The 18,742-nt window shown below is 35.5% G+C and overlaps 1 protein-coding gene across 1 annotated transcript in view; it reads right to left on the bottom strand.

Annotated features, from left to right (window-relative positions):
* Positions 1 to 18,742, bottom strand: part of MKLN1 (muskelin 1) — a gene marked incomplete at its 5' end in the record, with an annotated part of 178,683 nt that overhangs the window by 31,182 nt on the left and 128,759 nt on the right. The window contains 2 exons of the mRNA XM_079711119.1: positions 13,471 to 13,600; positions 16,495 to 16,716. Of these exons, the coding sequence (XP_079567245.1) occupies positions 13,471 to 13,600; positions 16,495 to 16,716 (352 nt within the window). The remainder of the gene's footprint in view (positions 1 to 13,470; positions 13,601 to 16,494; positions 16,717 to 18,742) is intronic.

The following is an 18,742-nucleotide window of genomic DNA, read 5'->3' as shown; positions in this document are numbered from 1 at the left end:
GTATCTATTCTCTTTCAAATTTTTTTCCCATTTAGGTTATTACAGAATATTGAGCAGAGTTCCCTGTGCTAAACAGTAGGTCCTTGTTGGTTATCTATTTTAAATATAGCAGTGTGTACATGTCAATCCTAAACTCCCAATCTATCCCTCCCCACCACCCTTTGCCCCTGGTAACCGTAAGTTCATTCTCTAAGTCTGTGAGTCTGTTTCTGTTTTGTATATAGATTCATTTGTATTATTTTTTAGATTCCAGATATAAGTGATATCATATAGTATTTGTCTTTGTCTGACATTTCACTAATCATTATATTCTCTAAGTCCATCCATGTTGCTGCAAATGGCAATAATTCATTCTTTTTTATGGCTGAGTAATACATACATACACACACACACACACACACACAGGTACACACCCCACACACATCTTCTTAGGCCAATCAAATGTTGACAGGCACTTGGGTTGCTTCTATGTCTTGACTATTATAAATAGTATTGCTATGAACATTGGGGTACATGTACCTTTTCAAATTAAAGTTTTTGTTTTTTCCAGATATATACCCAGGAGTGGGATTTCTGGATCCTATAACAGGCCTATTTTTAGTTTTTTAAGGAACCTCCATACTGTTTTACATAGTGGCTGCACCAGTGTACATTTCACCAACAGTGCATGAGGGTTCCCTTTTCTCCACATCCCCTCCAACGTTTGTTATTTGTAGACTTTTTGATGACAGCCATTCTGACAGGTGTGAGGGGATACCTCATTGTGGCTGTGATTTGCATTTCTCTAATAATTAGCAATGCTGAGCATCTTCTCATGTGCCTGTTAGCCATCAGTATGTCTTCTTTGGAAAAACGTCCATTCAGGTCTTCTGCTCATTTTTTTTTTTTTTTTTTTTTTTTTTTTGCAGTACGCGGGCCTCTCACTGTTGCGGCCTCTCCCGTTGTGGAGCACAGGCTCCAGATGCGCAGGCTCAACAGCCATGGCTCACAGGCCTAGCCGCTCTGCGGCATGTGGGATCTTCCCGGACCAGGGCACTAACCTGTGGTCCCCTGCATCGGCAGGCGGACTCTCAACCACTGCACCACCAGGGAAGCCCAATGATTGTTTGTTTTTTGATATTGAGTTGTATGAGCTGTTTGTATGCTTTGGATACTAACCTCTTGTTGGTTGCATCATTTGCAAATGTTTTCTCCCATTCTGTAGGTCGTCTTTTCATTTTGTTGATGGTTTCCTTTGCTGTGCAAAAGCTTTTAAGCTTGATTAGGTCCCATTTGTTTATTTTTGCTTTTATTTCTTTTGCCTTTGGAGACTGATCTAAGAAAATACTGTTATGATTTATGTCAAAGAGTGTTCCACCTACGTTTTCTTCTTGGAGTTTTATGGTGTCATCTTACATTTAGGTCTTTAAACCATTTTGAGTTTATTTTTGTATATGGATGAGTTTGAGTTTATTTTTGTATGAGGCAATGTTCTGTCATTGTTTTACATGTAGCTGTCCAACTTTCCCAACACCACTTGTTGAAGAGACTGTTTTTTCTCGGTTGTATATTCTTGCCTCTTTTGTTGTAGATTAATTGACCATTAAGTATGTGGGTTTATTTCTGGGCTCCCTATTCTGTTCCATTGATCTATATGTCTGTTTTGTGCTAATACCATGCTCTTTTGATTACTGTAGCTTTGTAGTATAGTCTGAGGTCTGGAAGGGTTATACTCTCCAGCTTTGTCCTTCTTTCTCAGGACTGCTTTTGCAATTCTAGGTCTTCTGTGGTTCCATATAAATTTTAGGATTATTTTAGAACTTCTATTATTTTACCTGAACCTGGGTTTCTACCACTCGTTATTTGCTTTTTGTAAAATTCCAACTAGCTTTTGACACTCAGTGATGTAGTACTTACTGATCTATCTCAGTTGCATTAAGCTACAAAGAATTCATCTCACTGAATAGATCAACCACAATTTATTTAACTGGTTACCTATTAGTGGATAATTAAAGTTGTTTCCAGATTTTTTAACTTTTGCAAACAATACCACAATAAGTATCTCTGTACAACTTATTTTTTATGCATCTGTACAAGTATGTAAGTAGGATAAATTGCTTGAAAAAAATGCTTGGTCAAAGAGTATATGTATTTTATATTTTACTAGATATCAACATTCAATGAGTGATCTTTTAATTTACATTAAAAAAAAATTTAAAACGAATGAAGCTGAGCATCTATATAGAAGTAAATTTGCCAGGTATTTGAATTATTTTTTTCTTTGAACTACCTAGTTATGTCGTTTGCCATCTTTCTACTAGAAAATTACTCTTTTTTTTACTGATTTGTAAGAGTCTATTGTTTATATAGTAGGATATTAACCTTTGTCTCAGTTGCTAGTTTGTCATTTATTATTTGACATTTAAGTATTTTTCCATATATAATCTTTTAATTTGCAAAAAATCAAACTAAATCTCTTTCTTTATAACTTCTGGGTTTTGTGTCATATTTGGAAAGGTCTCCCAATCCTAAATTATTCAAAACAATTAGACTTAATTTTTATTTCTTAAGTATAAAACTTGAGTCTACCTAGAATTTTCTGTGATAAATAGACATCAATTAGAGTCAGGGTTTTACTTTTTGCTTATTGCCAGGTCTTAAGTGACATTTCAGTGTCATTTATTGCATAATCTATTTTCCTTCTCTGACTGGAAATGCCACTTTACCATATACTAAATTCTCATATGTACTTAGGGATATTTTATATTATCTGTTGTATTCCATTCCATTAATGTGTACAAAATTGTAGCTTTATAACTATTTGGTAGTATTACATTACCTTTCATTTTCAAAATTGTCTTTAGTGTTCTCAAATGTTTGTTTTTACAGGTGAACTTTAATTCACATTTACTATCGAATAACCTAAACTTTTTTTTTTGCGGTATGCGGGCCTCTCACTGTTGTGGCCTCTCCCATTGCGGAGCACAAGCTCCGGACGCACAGGCTCAGCGGCCATGGCTCACGGGCCCAGCCGCTCCGCGGCATGTGGGATCTTCCCAGACCGGGGCACGAACCCGTGTCCCCTGCATCGGCAGGCGGACTCTCAACCACTGCGCCGCCAGGGAAGCCCAAAAAATATGAGATACTTTTATAGGCTTGTAACTAGCAAAAACACCCCTGTGAGAGTGAAAGGCGGAGTTATGGAAAGTTATTATTACCAGTAATGTTGAGAAGAAAAAAGTACATAATCCAATTTATCAGAATAATGGCACACCTAATATAAAAGATTCTAAATAGAAAGCAATGAAGTCTAGTTACATTAAAAATAAGCACTACCATTTCCTAGCTCAGTAACTAATCTATGTTAATGATAGCAAATCATTAGCTTCAGAGTCTTCTATGTACTGTGGAATTGGCCTTATTTAGCTAATCTGTAGAAGTCTAAAAGGGTCAAAAACATAAGAACTTATCTCTCTCTCTCACTCACACACACACACACACACACACACAAACACACAGATTAAGAAAAACAAAAAACCCCCAATGTCAATAAGCACAATAAGGACATTCCCAGGGCTGAAATGAAAATCAGTAAGATTCTGCTTTTAAGGTTTTCACGAAAATATGTTTATAGATAAATCATATCTTGCAGACATAACTAACATAGCCCTCATTTGTTATTTTCACAGCCTGATAACAGCAAAAAGGAATGAAATTTAACTCAAAATTCTGGAGCCAGATGAGGCCTTAAGATCAACTGGTCCAATCCCCTCATTTTCAGATGAATAATGAAGTCCAGAGAAGTTATACAACTTTGCCAAAGCTACAGAAGGATGAGTGGCAGACCCAGATGAAGAGAGACCAAATCTTCTGACTCTGAATTCACTATTCTTTCAATTATACCAATCTGCCACTATGCTCAGGACAGAATGGAATAAACAGTGGCAGATGTGGGAAAATACAGTCGACAGGATTTAAGGAACACAACAAGTAAACACATTAACTACTATAGAACAGAGATTAGACTGTAAGAGCTCTGTATCATCACTGCCCAACTTAGTATCTGGCAAATGTTGAAGACACAATATATGTTTGTTACCTTGAATAATACAGATATGAGAAAGTAATCCTAGTATAATAGACTGAGTATAATCGACTGAGTTTCTTTAGCAAACCATAAAGTTCTGGTGGTGTGACAGACCTCTAAACATAATTTTCAACTAGTGTTAAACAGAGCTTACATATGGGGAGTCTGCTAAACCCCTTGTGTTCACATACTTATTGCCAAAAGTTATTCAGAAATAAACCCAAATTTTGGATGTGCTGAATTTTGATGTAATTATGTATGTGTTAGACACAATACTAATAAATCCCTTCTTTCTAAGCAGCTGTCAATCCACTGATTTAAATTACAGTTTCCTTCTGAGGGGAACATAAAACTGTTACACTCTAGTTAAAAAAATGAGAGTTGAAAAAAAAAAAAGAGTTGATGTTTCTTCAGATCTTAAAATGTTAAATCTGAGATAATTCATTTAAGTAATTATAAAGAGCAATCATTTAAGATTTTACAGTATCTGACTCAATAAAAAATTATAACAAGCAGAAGCAATTTTATAATTAGATATACCGTCTCTAATTGGTCTCAACAGTTCACACAAATTTCTTCTAAGATTGCAAACAATCCAATTTGAAACTCACAAAAAAGCAGTTTTAATCAAGTAACCCACATTACTGAACTGCAGATAAACATAGTAATTATGTGTTAAGTCCATTTCAAATTATAGTAATTAACTGTAATAAAACAGGTTTAGAAGAACAGTTAATAAATAGAATGTTTAAATAAGCTAGAGCATCCATATAATAAAATTGGTATTTTCTGAGAATACTTAATAATGTAGAGGTTTAAATAGTACCCTGTCTTGTCCTTAAAAGGATTTTGAATGGCTTACACAATAAGTAATAATCTAGTAAGATAAAATTAAAATTTAAACAGACTTTTAAAAATCAGGTAAAAGTAACTCTATGGGAAGACAATATATATACCATAGTTCTGACATGAGGTTTTCTGATTTGTCTAACTTAATCCAGTGAAAAAACTTTTAGATCTAGAGTACTGAAAAGACTGAATATTCTTTAGAAATCCTGAATAAAGTCTGTGTATTTCAGCTGAGCTTTTTTACAGGTTTTGAAAAGCAGAGTCAAAATTATACTGCCAGATGAATATTCAGAATCGTGCTAACAATTAAGGTTAGAACCATATGCTCTAATTCCTAACTTGGGTTTGAGGAGTTAAACAATTTCAGGAGACAATGATCTATAAGCTAAGATCTGAAAGATGAGCACAAGTTAGCTACATTTTGGAGGTAGGAGGAAAGAGTGATTCAGGTAGGGAAAAGAGTATGGGCAAAACCCCAAAGGCATGAAAAAATATGCTATCAATAGAGAATCAATACTCAGTGGTCATAAAACAAAGAATTGGTGGCAAGCTGAGGGTGGACACCAAGAATGGGGAACTACCTAAGCTGAGGCATATCATAAAGGAATCTGAGTCAGGCTGAGTTTAGACTTAATCGTGAGGGCAAAGAGGAACGATAAAAAGATTTTAAGCAAGGGAGAAGAAAAATCATCAGGTTTATATTTCTTAAAAGATATTTTCTGGGAATTCCCTGGCGGTCCAGTGGTTAGGACTTGGTGCTTTCACTGCCAGAGGTCTGGGTTTGATCCCTGGTTGGGGAACTAAGATCACATAAGCCTCGCGGCATGGTCAAAAAAAAATTTTTTTTTTCTTATCTTATTAGTACTAAATCAAAAGGTAAGGTGTCAATCTACTTCTTTTTCCTCCCTATACACAACTGTAAGATCCATGAAGTTAGAGCTTTTATTCACAGTTGTAACCTTAGTGCTTAGCAATCCAAACAAGTGAAATAGCAATGGGAATAGAGAGAAGATGGGAGGTAAAATTAACATGACTTGATTACTGGATAGATCAACCTGTAGGCAGTATTGACATATACTTGTGAAAACTGACATACCCAACAATGACACCAGCCCAAACTAGAGAGTCAAACCATCTCTACTCCTAGAGTAGCCATAAGTCAGAAACTATTTTACTTAAAATATAATTTGGGTCACTTACAGATGTGCAAAATAAGGTGAGACATTAAGTAACTTGCCGTGGGGTATTTGATCAAGGACTGAGATAGGCTCTGGAGAGCTAGAACAGTGATCCTCTATCCTGGCCACTGTTCAGAAACCCGTGGGGTAGGAGTGGAGGGTGCACAGGAAAGACAGACAGAGAGAGAAAAGGAGGCTTAAGGAAGAGAGCAGAGAAGGGAAAAATGGGAAGGAAGAGAGGGAGGAAGAGAGAAGAGTAAAGGAAGGAGGGATGGAAGGGACTTACGAGAAGGAGAGAGGGAGAGAGAAAAAAATAAGAAAGAAAAATGAAATGAAAAGAAATGAAATGAAAAGAAAGTAATTTCAGTTTCACTCTAATATGCCAACAGAGCTACTGAGGTTCCACAATTCTAAGTAATAATGGCAACATTTTTAGGCAGGAATATTTTCCAAGTAGTTCTAACCAGATACTCAATTCTGCCATAAAAATCCTCAGTTAAAGCACTGGTTGTACATATAGGCTTTGGACAAGGCAACTTACAGGCATACTGTCAAAATTAACCACTTGGAAAATGTACATTTAGACAAAAGTGATACTTTCAAAACTTTAATCAGATCAAAACCCTAGCATTCATTTGCAGCAACATGGATGGACATTCTAAGTGAAATAAGTCAGACAGAGAAAGACAAATATCACATGATACCACTGACATGTGGAACCTCATGTAACAGACTCACATAGAAAACAAACTTATGGTTACCAAAGGGGAAGGAGGGTCAGAGGGATAAATTAAGAATTTGGGATTATCAGATACAAACTACTATATATAAAATAGATAAACAACAAGGTCCTACTGTATAGCACAGCATACTTTATTCAACATCTTGTAATAAAGTATAATGGAAAAGAATCTGAAAAACAGTATATATACACACATATATATATATTGGGTTGGCCAAAAGGTTCGTTTGTTTTTTCCCATATGATGGCTCTAGCAGCAGTTAGTTGTCTTTAACTTCATTTGAAACAATTCTGTTAGATTGTGACAGCTGTCATATCAGCGTGCATTTAAAAAAAGACTTATCAAAACTGGTGAATTTCTGTGTAGCCATTTTAATATTGAAGATGGAAGAAAAAAAGCACCATTTTCAGCATATTATTTCAAGAAAGGTAAAAACACAACTGGAACGCAAAAAAAGACTTGTGCAGCGTATGGAGAAGATGCTGTGACTGATCGAACATGTCAAAAGTGCTTTGTGAAGTTTCGTGCTGCAGATTCTTACTGGACGATGCTCCACAGTCGGGTAGACCAGTTGAAGTTGACAGCAATCAAATTGAGACATTAACTGAGAACAATCAACGTTATACCACACAGGAGATAGCCGACATATTCAAAATATCCAAATCAAGCACTGAAACTCATTTGCACCAGCTTGGTTATGTTCATCGCTTTGGTGTTTGGGTTCCACGTAAGTTAAGTGGAAAAAGCCTTCTTGACTGTATTTCCGCATGCGATTCTCTACTTAAATGTAATGAAAACGTTCCGTTTTTAAAACAAATTGTGATGGGAGATGAAAAGTAATAATATGGAAGGGAAGAGATGGTGGGGCAAGCTAAATGAACCACTACCAACCAAACCAAAGGCCGGTCTTTATCCAAAGAAGGTGATGTTGTGTATATGGGGGATTGGAAGGGAGTCCTCTATTATGAGCTCCTTCTGGAAAACCAAAGGATTAATTCCAACAAGTACTGCTCCCAATTAGACCAACTTGAAAGCAGCACTCGATGAAAAGCGTCCAGAATTAGTCAACAGAAAAGGCATAATCTTCCATCAGGATAACGTTAAGACCTCATGTTTCTTTGATGACCAGGCAAAAGCTGTTACAGCTTGGCTGGGAAGTTCTGATTCATCTGCCGTATTCACCAGATATTGCACATCTGATTTCCATCTCTTTCGGTCTTTACAAAATTCTCTTAATGGAAAATATTTCAATTCCCTGGAAGACTGTAAAAGGCACCTGGAACAGTTCTTTGCTCAAAAAGATAAAAAGTTTTGGCAAGATGGAATTACGAAGTTGCCTGAAAGATGGCAAAAGGTAGTGGAACAAAAGGGTGACTACATTGTTCAATAAAGTTCTTGGTGAAAATGAAAAATGTGTCTTTTATTTTTACTTATAAACCCAAGGCACTTTTTGGCCAACCCAATATATATACATACTACAGAAAACTGAATCACTTTGCTGTACACCAGAAACCTACACAACATTGTAAATCAATTATACTTCAATTAAAAGAAAAGAAAAGAAAAGAAAAAAACCACCTAGCATTAAACCTTCCAATAACCTTCTATGTTATTCAGGGGGAAAAAATCCAAATTTCTTGTATTTGTATTGTACAAAGCACTGAGTAATCAGACTTAACTATTTCTCTAACCTCATTTCACATCAACTTGCCTCACCCTCGAACCGCACTAGCCCCTACTCTGTTTCTGGAACACATTAAATTCTTTCCTGCTTTGAAATCTTTGTACATGCATTTCTCTCAGTTTTTTAACATGGTTCTTCCTAATTCTCTACTTCTTTTCTTAAATCTTAAAGATTACGTCCTCAGAGATGGTTTCCCAACCTACTCTACCTAAATGGGACCTTCCATGATACTCATTATTATAGCATCCAATTTTTTTTCTTCACAGTACTTAGAAGGCAAGTGCAGATCTCTCTCCATTAGAATGAGCCCTTTGAGAGAAGGGATCTTGTCCCCTAGGTCCATAGCTATGGACCTAAACATATTGGCATATACAAGGCGCTGAAATATATTGGGAGAAAGGAAGGGAGAAGGTCAAACTTAGATGCTAGTAGGTGACCAACAAATACTATTAAATTAACCAACGAACTTGTCTGCATTGTGGGATAAATTATCATATCAATTAAAAATTTAACAACACATAGCAAAATTGGCGATTCTGATTTTATAAAAGTTGATTATAGCAGTAATTAAGGAATGAATCCACTTGTCTTAGTAATAAAACCACAGTGATGAAAAAAATTACCACAATTTAAGTTTAAAAATAGCAGAGGGCTTCCCTGGTGGCGCGGTGGTTGAGAGTCCGCCTGCCGAGGCAGGGGTCACGGGTTCGTGCCCCGGTCCGGGAAGATCCCACATGCCGCGGAGCGGCTGGGCCCGTGAGCCATGGCCGCTGAGCCTGCGCGTCCGGAGCCTGTGCTCCGCAACAGGAGAGGCCACAACAGTGAGAGGCCCGCGTACGGGAAAAAAAAAAAAAAAAAAACATAAAAATAGCAGAATATAAAATTGTGCTAAATTTTATAAAATAAATACATTTAAAAGACTAGAAGGAAATACATTAAAATGTTAACAGATTATGTCTGGATGGTTTGATATATTTTCTTTTTTGCATCTTTCTGTATTTTTCAAATTCTCTACAATGAGCATATTATTACTCTTATAATCAAAACAAAATTGAACAAAAAGAACAATTATCATACTATGCTGGCTCTAAAGCTATCCATAGACATGAATAAAACATACTGACCAATTTTGCAAATTACTAAATAATATCTCATTTTAAAAAATCTTCAAATGACAGTCATTAAAGTCTACTTATTATTATAGTGCATTTTTTGCTAAATCTTTACCACTATCACTCTGCCACTTTTTCCTTTTAATCTTGGAAGTAGTTTAGTATGGTCAAAAACAAAACAAAACAAAAAAAACCTTCTTTGCACTCCAACTTCTAAATCCCAGCTCTATCATTATCAAGTTATGTATTACTGAGATACTACTTCACTGAGTTCAATTTTTCTCATCTGGTAAATGAGAATAATACCACCAATTAGAACTATTTATAAAGCTCCATGCTTAGTGACTGGCTTTTAGTAGGGTCTAAATAAAGAATAGCTACTATAATCCATCAGAATGTTACCTAGTAGATAGATTATAAGCACTCTGAGAGACCATGACCATCTAGTTCCACTGTATCCCTCCCTAGTCTAGCACTGAGCCAGTATGTAGGAGTTTTCAACACATACTTGTCAAGCCAATTACTATCTTCACTACCTTTTTCAGGTAGAGCTGCATTAGGATTGTAGGGGATTATTACCTCCATCTGCCTAGTTGTTTTAATGGAAAATTAGAATAAATCTTAAAAACTAGAGGAAATCAAAGATTAAATCATATACCTCCACATTATCCTATGGTAGTAGAAAATAAATGAGTAAACAAATAAGACAGAATTTTAGATAGGATAAGTAATGTTATTAGTCATTTCTTATAATATTTCTTTCCATATTTTTATATAACATCACTACCTACTGACCTCCTGTTACAGCAGATGAAGAACTTTATCAATACCACATTGACGCTATCCTCCCATTTAATTTTATCCCAATTTTTGGTTAAATTGATTGTAGTTTCTGCATTATTATGATTAGGAAAATACTGCTCACTGTAGAGCCAAGAAATGTACTATGATGATGCCTGCTTTTTAAAAATTTTTCTTTTCCTACTATGTTCGTATCCTTACTCTTTTACATCAGGTATTATTTACTGATTAACACCTTTTTATTCCAATTGCTCAAACATATCTATTTAGTCTACTTTTATCTGGAAACCTCACTTTTGGTGAGGAAGAGAGGTCTACTTTCCTGTGTCCTCCTGCTCCAATTTGAACTGGATGCTCACAGCTTTGCTGTGTAGGTATCATCTTGGGATGTCCCTTCACTGCTTTCCTGTGTTAGATTCTCTTTTCCTCAGCTCTCAGCACGTTTTCTTTTTAACTACTTTTACTCCCTTTTGTTAGTGTATATGGTGTACTTTTTAACTACTTTTACTCCCTTTTGTTAGTGTATATGGTGTACTTTTTAACTACTTTTACTCCCTTTTGTTAGTGTATATGGTGTACTAACTTCCTAAAAAAGAGTGCATAAAAGATCTATCATTTTTTTAATCTTGTGTGGCAGACACTCTTAATTACAACGATCCAACAGCCATTTCCAAACCCCTTCCCCTATGTACTATATAAAGGCTGGAAAAGCTAATCGCTTGCTTTCCCAGACTCTCTTGAAGCCAGGTTTCACAGTTCTAGTCAACGAAATGTAAGTAGGGAGCTTTCTGGCTACGTTTTGCTCTCCTTCCTTTTTTCCTATCTGGAATGAAGACATGATGTTTGAGGTATTTCAGCCAACTTGCTACCATGAGGCTACAGCGAGTTAAAAATAGAAAAACAAAGATTAAAAAGAACCTGAGGGCCTTCATGACATTTCTTGAGTCACTACATCAGTCCCAGATTATCTACATCTGGATTTCTCGTCCAGTTAGAGAAAAGATTCCCTATTTTTTAAGCCATTCTTCTCTTGGTTTTCTATTACTTGCAAACAAACACATACCCCACCAATAAACCTGTTATATCTGAAAATACTATTTCTTCCCTCTTGGCTAGGAATAGAATTCCAGGTTGATGATAATTTTCCTTCAGAATTTTTAAGACCTTGTTTCCCCTTATTGCTTCCAATGTTGCTGAAAATTCCTATCATTCTAAGACCTGTTCCTTTGAATCTAACCTTATTTTACAGTGGCAGCTTTTTAGATATTCTTTTTACGGCTGGTATGTAAAATTCCACAACGAACAATGATGTGCCTTCCGATTGAGAAGGTTTTTTTTTTTTTTTTTTTCTAAATTCAATGTACTGACTTCCAAAGGGGGCCATTTATAATTTGCAGACCAATACTTTCCAGTTTAGGAAAATTTTCTGTTAATTCTTTGTTTTATAATCTAGTCTCCTCCATTTCCTTGTTCTCCATAGTTGGAGAAACTGTTATGAATTCAACACTGGACTTCCTATATTGATTTTCTAATATCCTTATTTTCTCCAATTTCCATCTCTGTCTCGTTGTCTATTTTTAGGGAGACAGATGTCTTACAACTCTCCTACTTTTTAACAAAATTTATTTCCAAAAGTCTCTGGTCTTTCATTACATCCTATTATTGTTTTATGGATGCAGTATCCTTTTCTCTACCAAAAGTGATCTTGATCATTATTATTTTCATGTACTTGTGTTTAGTGCATTACTCCAGATTTCTGTTTTCAGGTTTTGTTTTTGTCTCTCTCTTTCATAGGGAAGGTCCTAATACAGAAGATACTTAACTGACAGTTCATTGAGAGTGAAGAAATAAAATTTAATTGAAAACAGTATGTGTACAACTGTAGGCAACACAGTAGGGGGACTGGGCATGAAAGCAGCCACTGTACTGGCGGCCAACCAGCAAGATTAGACATTTTATGGGGGGGGGTATCCCCAAACAACAGTATCTGGAAATCTTTTTTATGAGGCCATATTTTTCTCCGGAGAAAGTGATACTAACCTTTTGTAGGAGACACATGCCTAGTGTCATGAGAGCAGGGAAATGGTTAGAAGTTCCACTGTTCGGTACCTGGATTTAATTCTATTTTCTACCCTGTTCCCTCTGCCTCCACAGAGCCTCTATTTCCCTCAGAAAATAAAGCTCTAGCCTCTGCCTAGTAGGAAGTATGGGAGAAAGATCCTGAGGGTCAAACTACTTCACATGCACTTTTTTACAATGGTGCTATCTTTTGTTTTTTTTTAAAAATTCCTCCTAAATATAAACAACAATTTAAAAATATATATATATATTTATAAATAATAGATAAAAGGAAAAGCAAGCTGATCTAATTTCTCACCCTATTGCTCTAATTAGGCATTTTAAACCACTGGGTCTTAAACAAATACCATTCTTCTGTGTATACCAATCACAGGCAAAGTGACTACTAAGCAGGGAACTATGTAAATTAACCAAAATAAGACACTTTTGAGAGTGAATGGGGTACTATTAATAATTATACATAAGCTGGGATTAGCTCAGGCAAACTAGCTACCCTATCACCAGGAGAATAACTTCCTGGATGCAGAGCTTGTAAAGCTATACGGCATTACCAATGAATTATGTGAAATCTTCCCTCAGAACAAAGACATACTCTACTATATGTGCCTAATATACAAGTCACTTTAGTGAGGTGGAAAGAATTAGCAAATACAGGATAATACAGTTTTTAAGTTATTAATTCTTGCAGTCACCCATCACAAGCACACACGTAATTCCTTTAGAAATTCACATATTGTCTTTCTGCTCAAAGGAAATCACAATAATAGTAATTCATATGGTATTTTTAAACAGGTTGAATTAAATTGTTTAGCTGGTAGAGGGTTTTCTTCCTCTTAGAATCACTTCAGTTAAACAAATGGGAAAAGGATAAAGAATGGTTAGAAAGAAAAGAAAATAGGATATAGTCTTCTACCTAAAGTAATTAAGACATGAGAGAAGAATCACTAAATGCCTTTACCCATTCCAGAGTCTTTCTTGGTACCATCTGATATTATGTCTACATGATCAGAATCCACATCATAACTAAAGAAATCATTCAAATAGGTCTTTGATCGCTGGCCACCAAATACATATAAGCAACGATTTTTCTGAAAAATAAGAAAAAAAGGGCAAAGAAGAAAAAAATAGTCATTTCCATGAAGAATTCAGAATGATCCTTTTAAAATTTAAACCTCTAAAAAAGTAATTTCATGCGAGATTCCATGCAATGGAGTACTATACTGGTACAAAGCAGAATGAGGAAGCTCTCTATATACTGCTAAGAGGTAATCTCTAGGATATCCTATTAAAGTAAAAAAAAGCAAGGTGCAGAATAATGGCTATAGGGTGCTGCCTTTGTGTAAGAAAGGAGAAAAAGTAATGTGTGTTGTGTTTGTTTCTTTCTTCAAAAAGAAACAAAGGAAACTAATAAAGGGCAGCTATAGGGGAAGGGACAGAACAGGAAGACAGGGATAAAAACCATATATCTCCAAAAGGATACTGACTTACAGTTTTGCCTTTAGAACTATGTATATGTTTTTACTTAATTAGAAAACAAAATTAACTTAAAAGAAAAAATAATCTTAAAAAAAAGTGAAACAAATAAGCCTATATACAAAGCCTGTATACAGAGGTATGATCACACAGAGAGACATGAGCACACAGAGAAGTAGTATTTCTTAGTGATTTTAATTCTTGTTTTTGACTCCCATCCCTAGTGGGCAATATCCTAAACAGAAAAATAATCAGAAAGCAATCTTAAACAGCACTCAGTGATTTTGTTGTTAGTTTTGCTATTCTGTAAACTATTACAGAAAGACAGAGCCAAGTCACATATCATCATTAGGAAGTAGGATTTTAACCTTAAAAGATACACAAAAACAAAATCAAAGATATTAAAATTTAAAACTCTATGATCTTAAATTTGACTTGGACATGTCAGTATGAACTCATGATTTTTCTCTTACTAAAAAAGACATGTATACATATACGCGTGTGTCCATATATGCAAAGGTATACTGGGAGGTGGGCACCCCCACTGGCCAAAGATAGAGAAAAATTAGGGGATCAAAAAGAATAATGACAGCATTGGATTAAACACATCAAATAAATAAAAATCCACAAGTTCATAATAATACTTAAAAAAAATTGGTAAACTCTGGAGCCTCAGCTCATTAACATGAAAAGGTGATAGAGGAAAAGAATCAAACATTTATATTACCTATCCTGTGTGGTTTACATATTAGGGTAGCCAATTAGTTAACGAGGATAAGCTTTTATAGTACAATCACAGTTAATAAATGAAGAAATGATGTAATTAGAAAAATGACCATTTTTCAAACCCTACTAAAATCTATGACTATAGATTAGTCTACGACTATAGTCACTATAGTCTATGACTATCAGTGGCTGCTAAACCCATCAGATAACAAGTTAACAGGAAACTTTATAATTGATCAATCAGGCTGTTAACACCTAAACCCACCAGAACAATTTTAACATCACCAAAAGTATGACAACTACACATTAAATGTCTCTTTATATCTTGCAATCAGACCAGCTGTGAAGTATTCTTGCAACTCCCCTTTTGGCCCACCCTAAAAAGGAGAGTGAATCTAAATTCAAGCCTCTGGATCTAAATACCAGCTCACAGGAAATACCAAAGAGAGAGGATCATGTTAAATGACACCATGAGTATAAAATCAGTCAAACTGAGAAAATGGGAAATTCTAGATTTACTTGCTTTAACAAATAAGTGGTATACAGAGGAAAAAAAATAGGAGAGGGGAGTACTGTTATGGATTAGAAGAAATTTAAGAGCTATAACAACCAAATGCAATACATAGACCTTATCTGGATCCTGACTTGGATAAACCAACTATGAAAAGGTATTTTTCAGTATTTTAGGGAAAAAATGAATGCAATATTAAATGATATAAAGAAATCGTTTTTGTCAAGACTTTGGTTGGGTTTTATAATGATACTATAATTGTTTTTAAAAAGTCCTTACCTGTTAGTGATACAAAACGGTATTTATAGGTGTAATGATACAATGTCTGGAATTTGCTTCAAAATACCCCAACACAATAAAATTAATGAATAAACTTAAAAATCAAAGAGACATTAAAAAAATAAATAAGATATAAGTGGGTTAGATATATGAAAAATGAATAGTTGAATAATGATAACTGTTGAAACTGATAAATAAGTACATGGGAATTTATTATACTCCTCTCTCTACTTTGGTATATGTTAAAAATATTCCACAGTATATTTTTAAAGTTATGTTCACAGCAAGAAGCCCAAGTTTTCACTATAGCACATAAAAAGGTTAAAGAAGGCTTCCCTGGTGGCGCAGTGGTTGAGAGTCCACCTGCCGATGCAGGGGACACGGGTGTGTGCCCTGGTCCGGGAAGATCCCACATGCCGAGGAGCGGCTGGGCCCGTGAGCCATGGCTGCTGGACCTGCGCGTCCGGAGCCTGTGCTCCGCAGCGGGAGAGGCCGCAACAGTGAGAGGCCCGTGTACCGCAAAAAAAAAAAAAAAAAAGAAATGTCTGTATGCTGGTTTTTGCTGATAAATTTTAATTCTAATTCTATTAAGTCAATTCTTAAGTCTTTGCACTTAATGGAGAGTAGCAGAGGGGAAAAGAAGAACAGATAAGAAAACTGATCTTCTAGAAACTAAGAGAAAACAGTAATTAGAAAGGCATATAAGAAAGAGAAATAGCTACTACATATAAGCAGTGAAGTTAGTCATAAAAGTGCCTAGATTATTACTCAGGTGATAACTACTTAGGAATTATTAGGTTGACAGGAGAATCTTATAATTAGCAAACAGTTCCGTGTTAAAGGTAGCTTTGTTTTTGTCTATCATTGCCAACACATCATTTATTTCTAATGAAAAATTTTGCTCTCTTACTGAAGAATTAGATCTCACCACTTCTTTTCCTATTGAGAGATACATGACACAATAACATAAGACAATGTACAGAATATTCTTACTGAGTGGAATAGCATGCAGTGTCCTATACGAGACTGGATGTCCTCAGGCCCAGCATTACAGGAGTCCTCTCGAAGAAGTTTCCAGGTTTGACACTGACAGTTGAAAGCAAACAATCCACTGAATTGTGGTTCACTGGCTCTGCTGTCGTCTACACTGCCATTACATGTCAAAATTCTACCACCAAAGGTGTAGATCATATGTTTTTCTGAGTCCATACACATCTATAGAACAAGGCAACAGATTGAATAGTTTTAGATTGTTCCTATCATATGTGCTAAAATGAAACCAGTGCATGCGGTTTTAGAATCTCAAAGAAACTGAACATTGTCTTAATAACACCAAATACCATCCCTGATTATCATATGCACTTATTAAAATACTGCTCAACACCTGGCAGAGATTCAGGATGGATTTCTAAATACCTTTTCAGGTTTCCATTTTTTTTCCAGTGAGAATACAATATGCTGGGTTAAGGAGCTTTATGCTTTCTTGAAGCTGCATAATTTTTACCAAATCAACCAATAATACATTAGGTACTGACTTATACCTAAGAGTAAATACTGATCATACTCTGTCGGCAAACAGTGATCACATCCTCCTTATAGAAACTCCCTTCTCTCCATTCTAGGCAAGCATTCTATTCCTCTTGCTACCATTTAATAAGAGAGAAGATATGTGAGTAAGAGTGATGCAGCTTAATTCATCTCTCTGCATTTATTTTACAAAATTCTTCAAATTATGTTGTTACCAAATAGCAAAACAAACACAAGAAAAGACATTTGCAGCAATCAGTCTCCAGGTGAAACAAATTCTATTTCAAAGAATACCTACGTCCAAGTTGGTAATTAGATGCTGAATACAAGTGGCATTTATGTTTAAAGAATAAAGTGTACATAAAACACTATTTTTTTATTGTTGTTGCTAAAGCACAAATACTAGCCATTATATGTTCAATTCTCTCCTCCCATCAATTTACTCCTGCTATTTATCTATTTTTTGTATTGTTTTTAATAAGAAACTATTAAACTAATTGTAAAGCTTATTTTAAAATTAATATTTAATATTAAATATTAAAAAGAAAGCATTCTAGCACCTCCTAATCTTTACCTACCACTAAAAAGATTCACTCACTTGCCATTTCCCAGGTTTCTGGCAGACTTCCATAAATTAAGATGAAAATCTACAATTCCTTAAGGGTGAAATCTTTGGGAACATGGTTGAAAAACTGAGATGTCAAAGTTTTCATGTCCCTGGCACTACAAAGAAAAGTGATCCTACCCTTTAATCTTAAATGATTATATCATGAAAAGTAATCCATACACTGTTGAGGGACACACATAATGTGAGTCTATTTACATTTTTGTAAGTTCACAGATTCATACTAATTTGGTTCAGTCTCTGTCATCTAGCCCCTATGGTTCTACTTCATATGGTTACAAAGGGAGTTTCTCTTTCCTTTTGGGGATATTTAAATTTCATTTTGATATAGCTATTCTCATTTGTTATCAGGGGAGAGGCATAAACATCTTTATCCTAGTAGCTCTTTCTTGCATAGCAGACCAAGCCAACCCAAAAAGGGAGGAAGATACTGTTCAGCTTGATTCTTTCCCAATCTTAGAACAATGACACAAAACAGAAACAATTTTATTCCTTCAGCTTGGTTCTTCCCTGGATAAGATAGGTAGTTTCAATGAGGGTCAATTATCAAATAACAAGTTTTAATCACTCTAGGAAACTTTATGTTGTTCATAACAAGTTTTAATCACTCTAGGAAACTTTATGTTGTTTGTCAGTTTATGGTTTCCTTTTAATTTTTAATCTCTGAAAAATGTTTGAAAATCCAATGGCTTATTAAACTCTGTGCGATCACAGAATCTTTTCCCTCAAGACTTGAAGAAATCTTTTAAGTCTACTCTGGCAGGTTAGGTATTTAATTTCTAAAAGCAAATAAACAGGACTTCCCTGGTGGCGCAGCAGTTAAGAATCCGCCTGCAGGTGACACAGGTTCCAGCCCTGGTCCGGGAAGATCCCACATGTTGCAGAGCAACTAGGCCCGTGGGCCACAACTACAAAGCCTGTGCTCTAGAGCCCGCAAACCACAACTACTGAAGCCTGCACGCCTAGAGCCCGTGCTCTGCAACAAGAGAAGCCACCACAATGAGACGCCCATGCACCGCAACAGAAGAGTAGCCCTGCTCACTGCAACTAGAAAAAGCCTGCGCAGCAACAAAGACGCAACACAGCCAT

Source organism: Hyperoodon ampullatus, assembly GCF_949752795.1.
Source record: "Hyperoodon ampullatus genome assembly, chromosome: 9".
NCBI classification, from domain to species: Eukaryota; Metazoa; Chordata; class Mammalia; order Artiodactyla; family Ziphiidae; genus Hyperoodon; species Hyperoodon ampullatus.
This window is presented reverse-complemented; position numbering and strand designations above follow the sequence as displayed.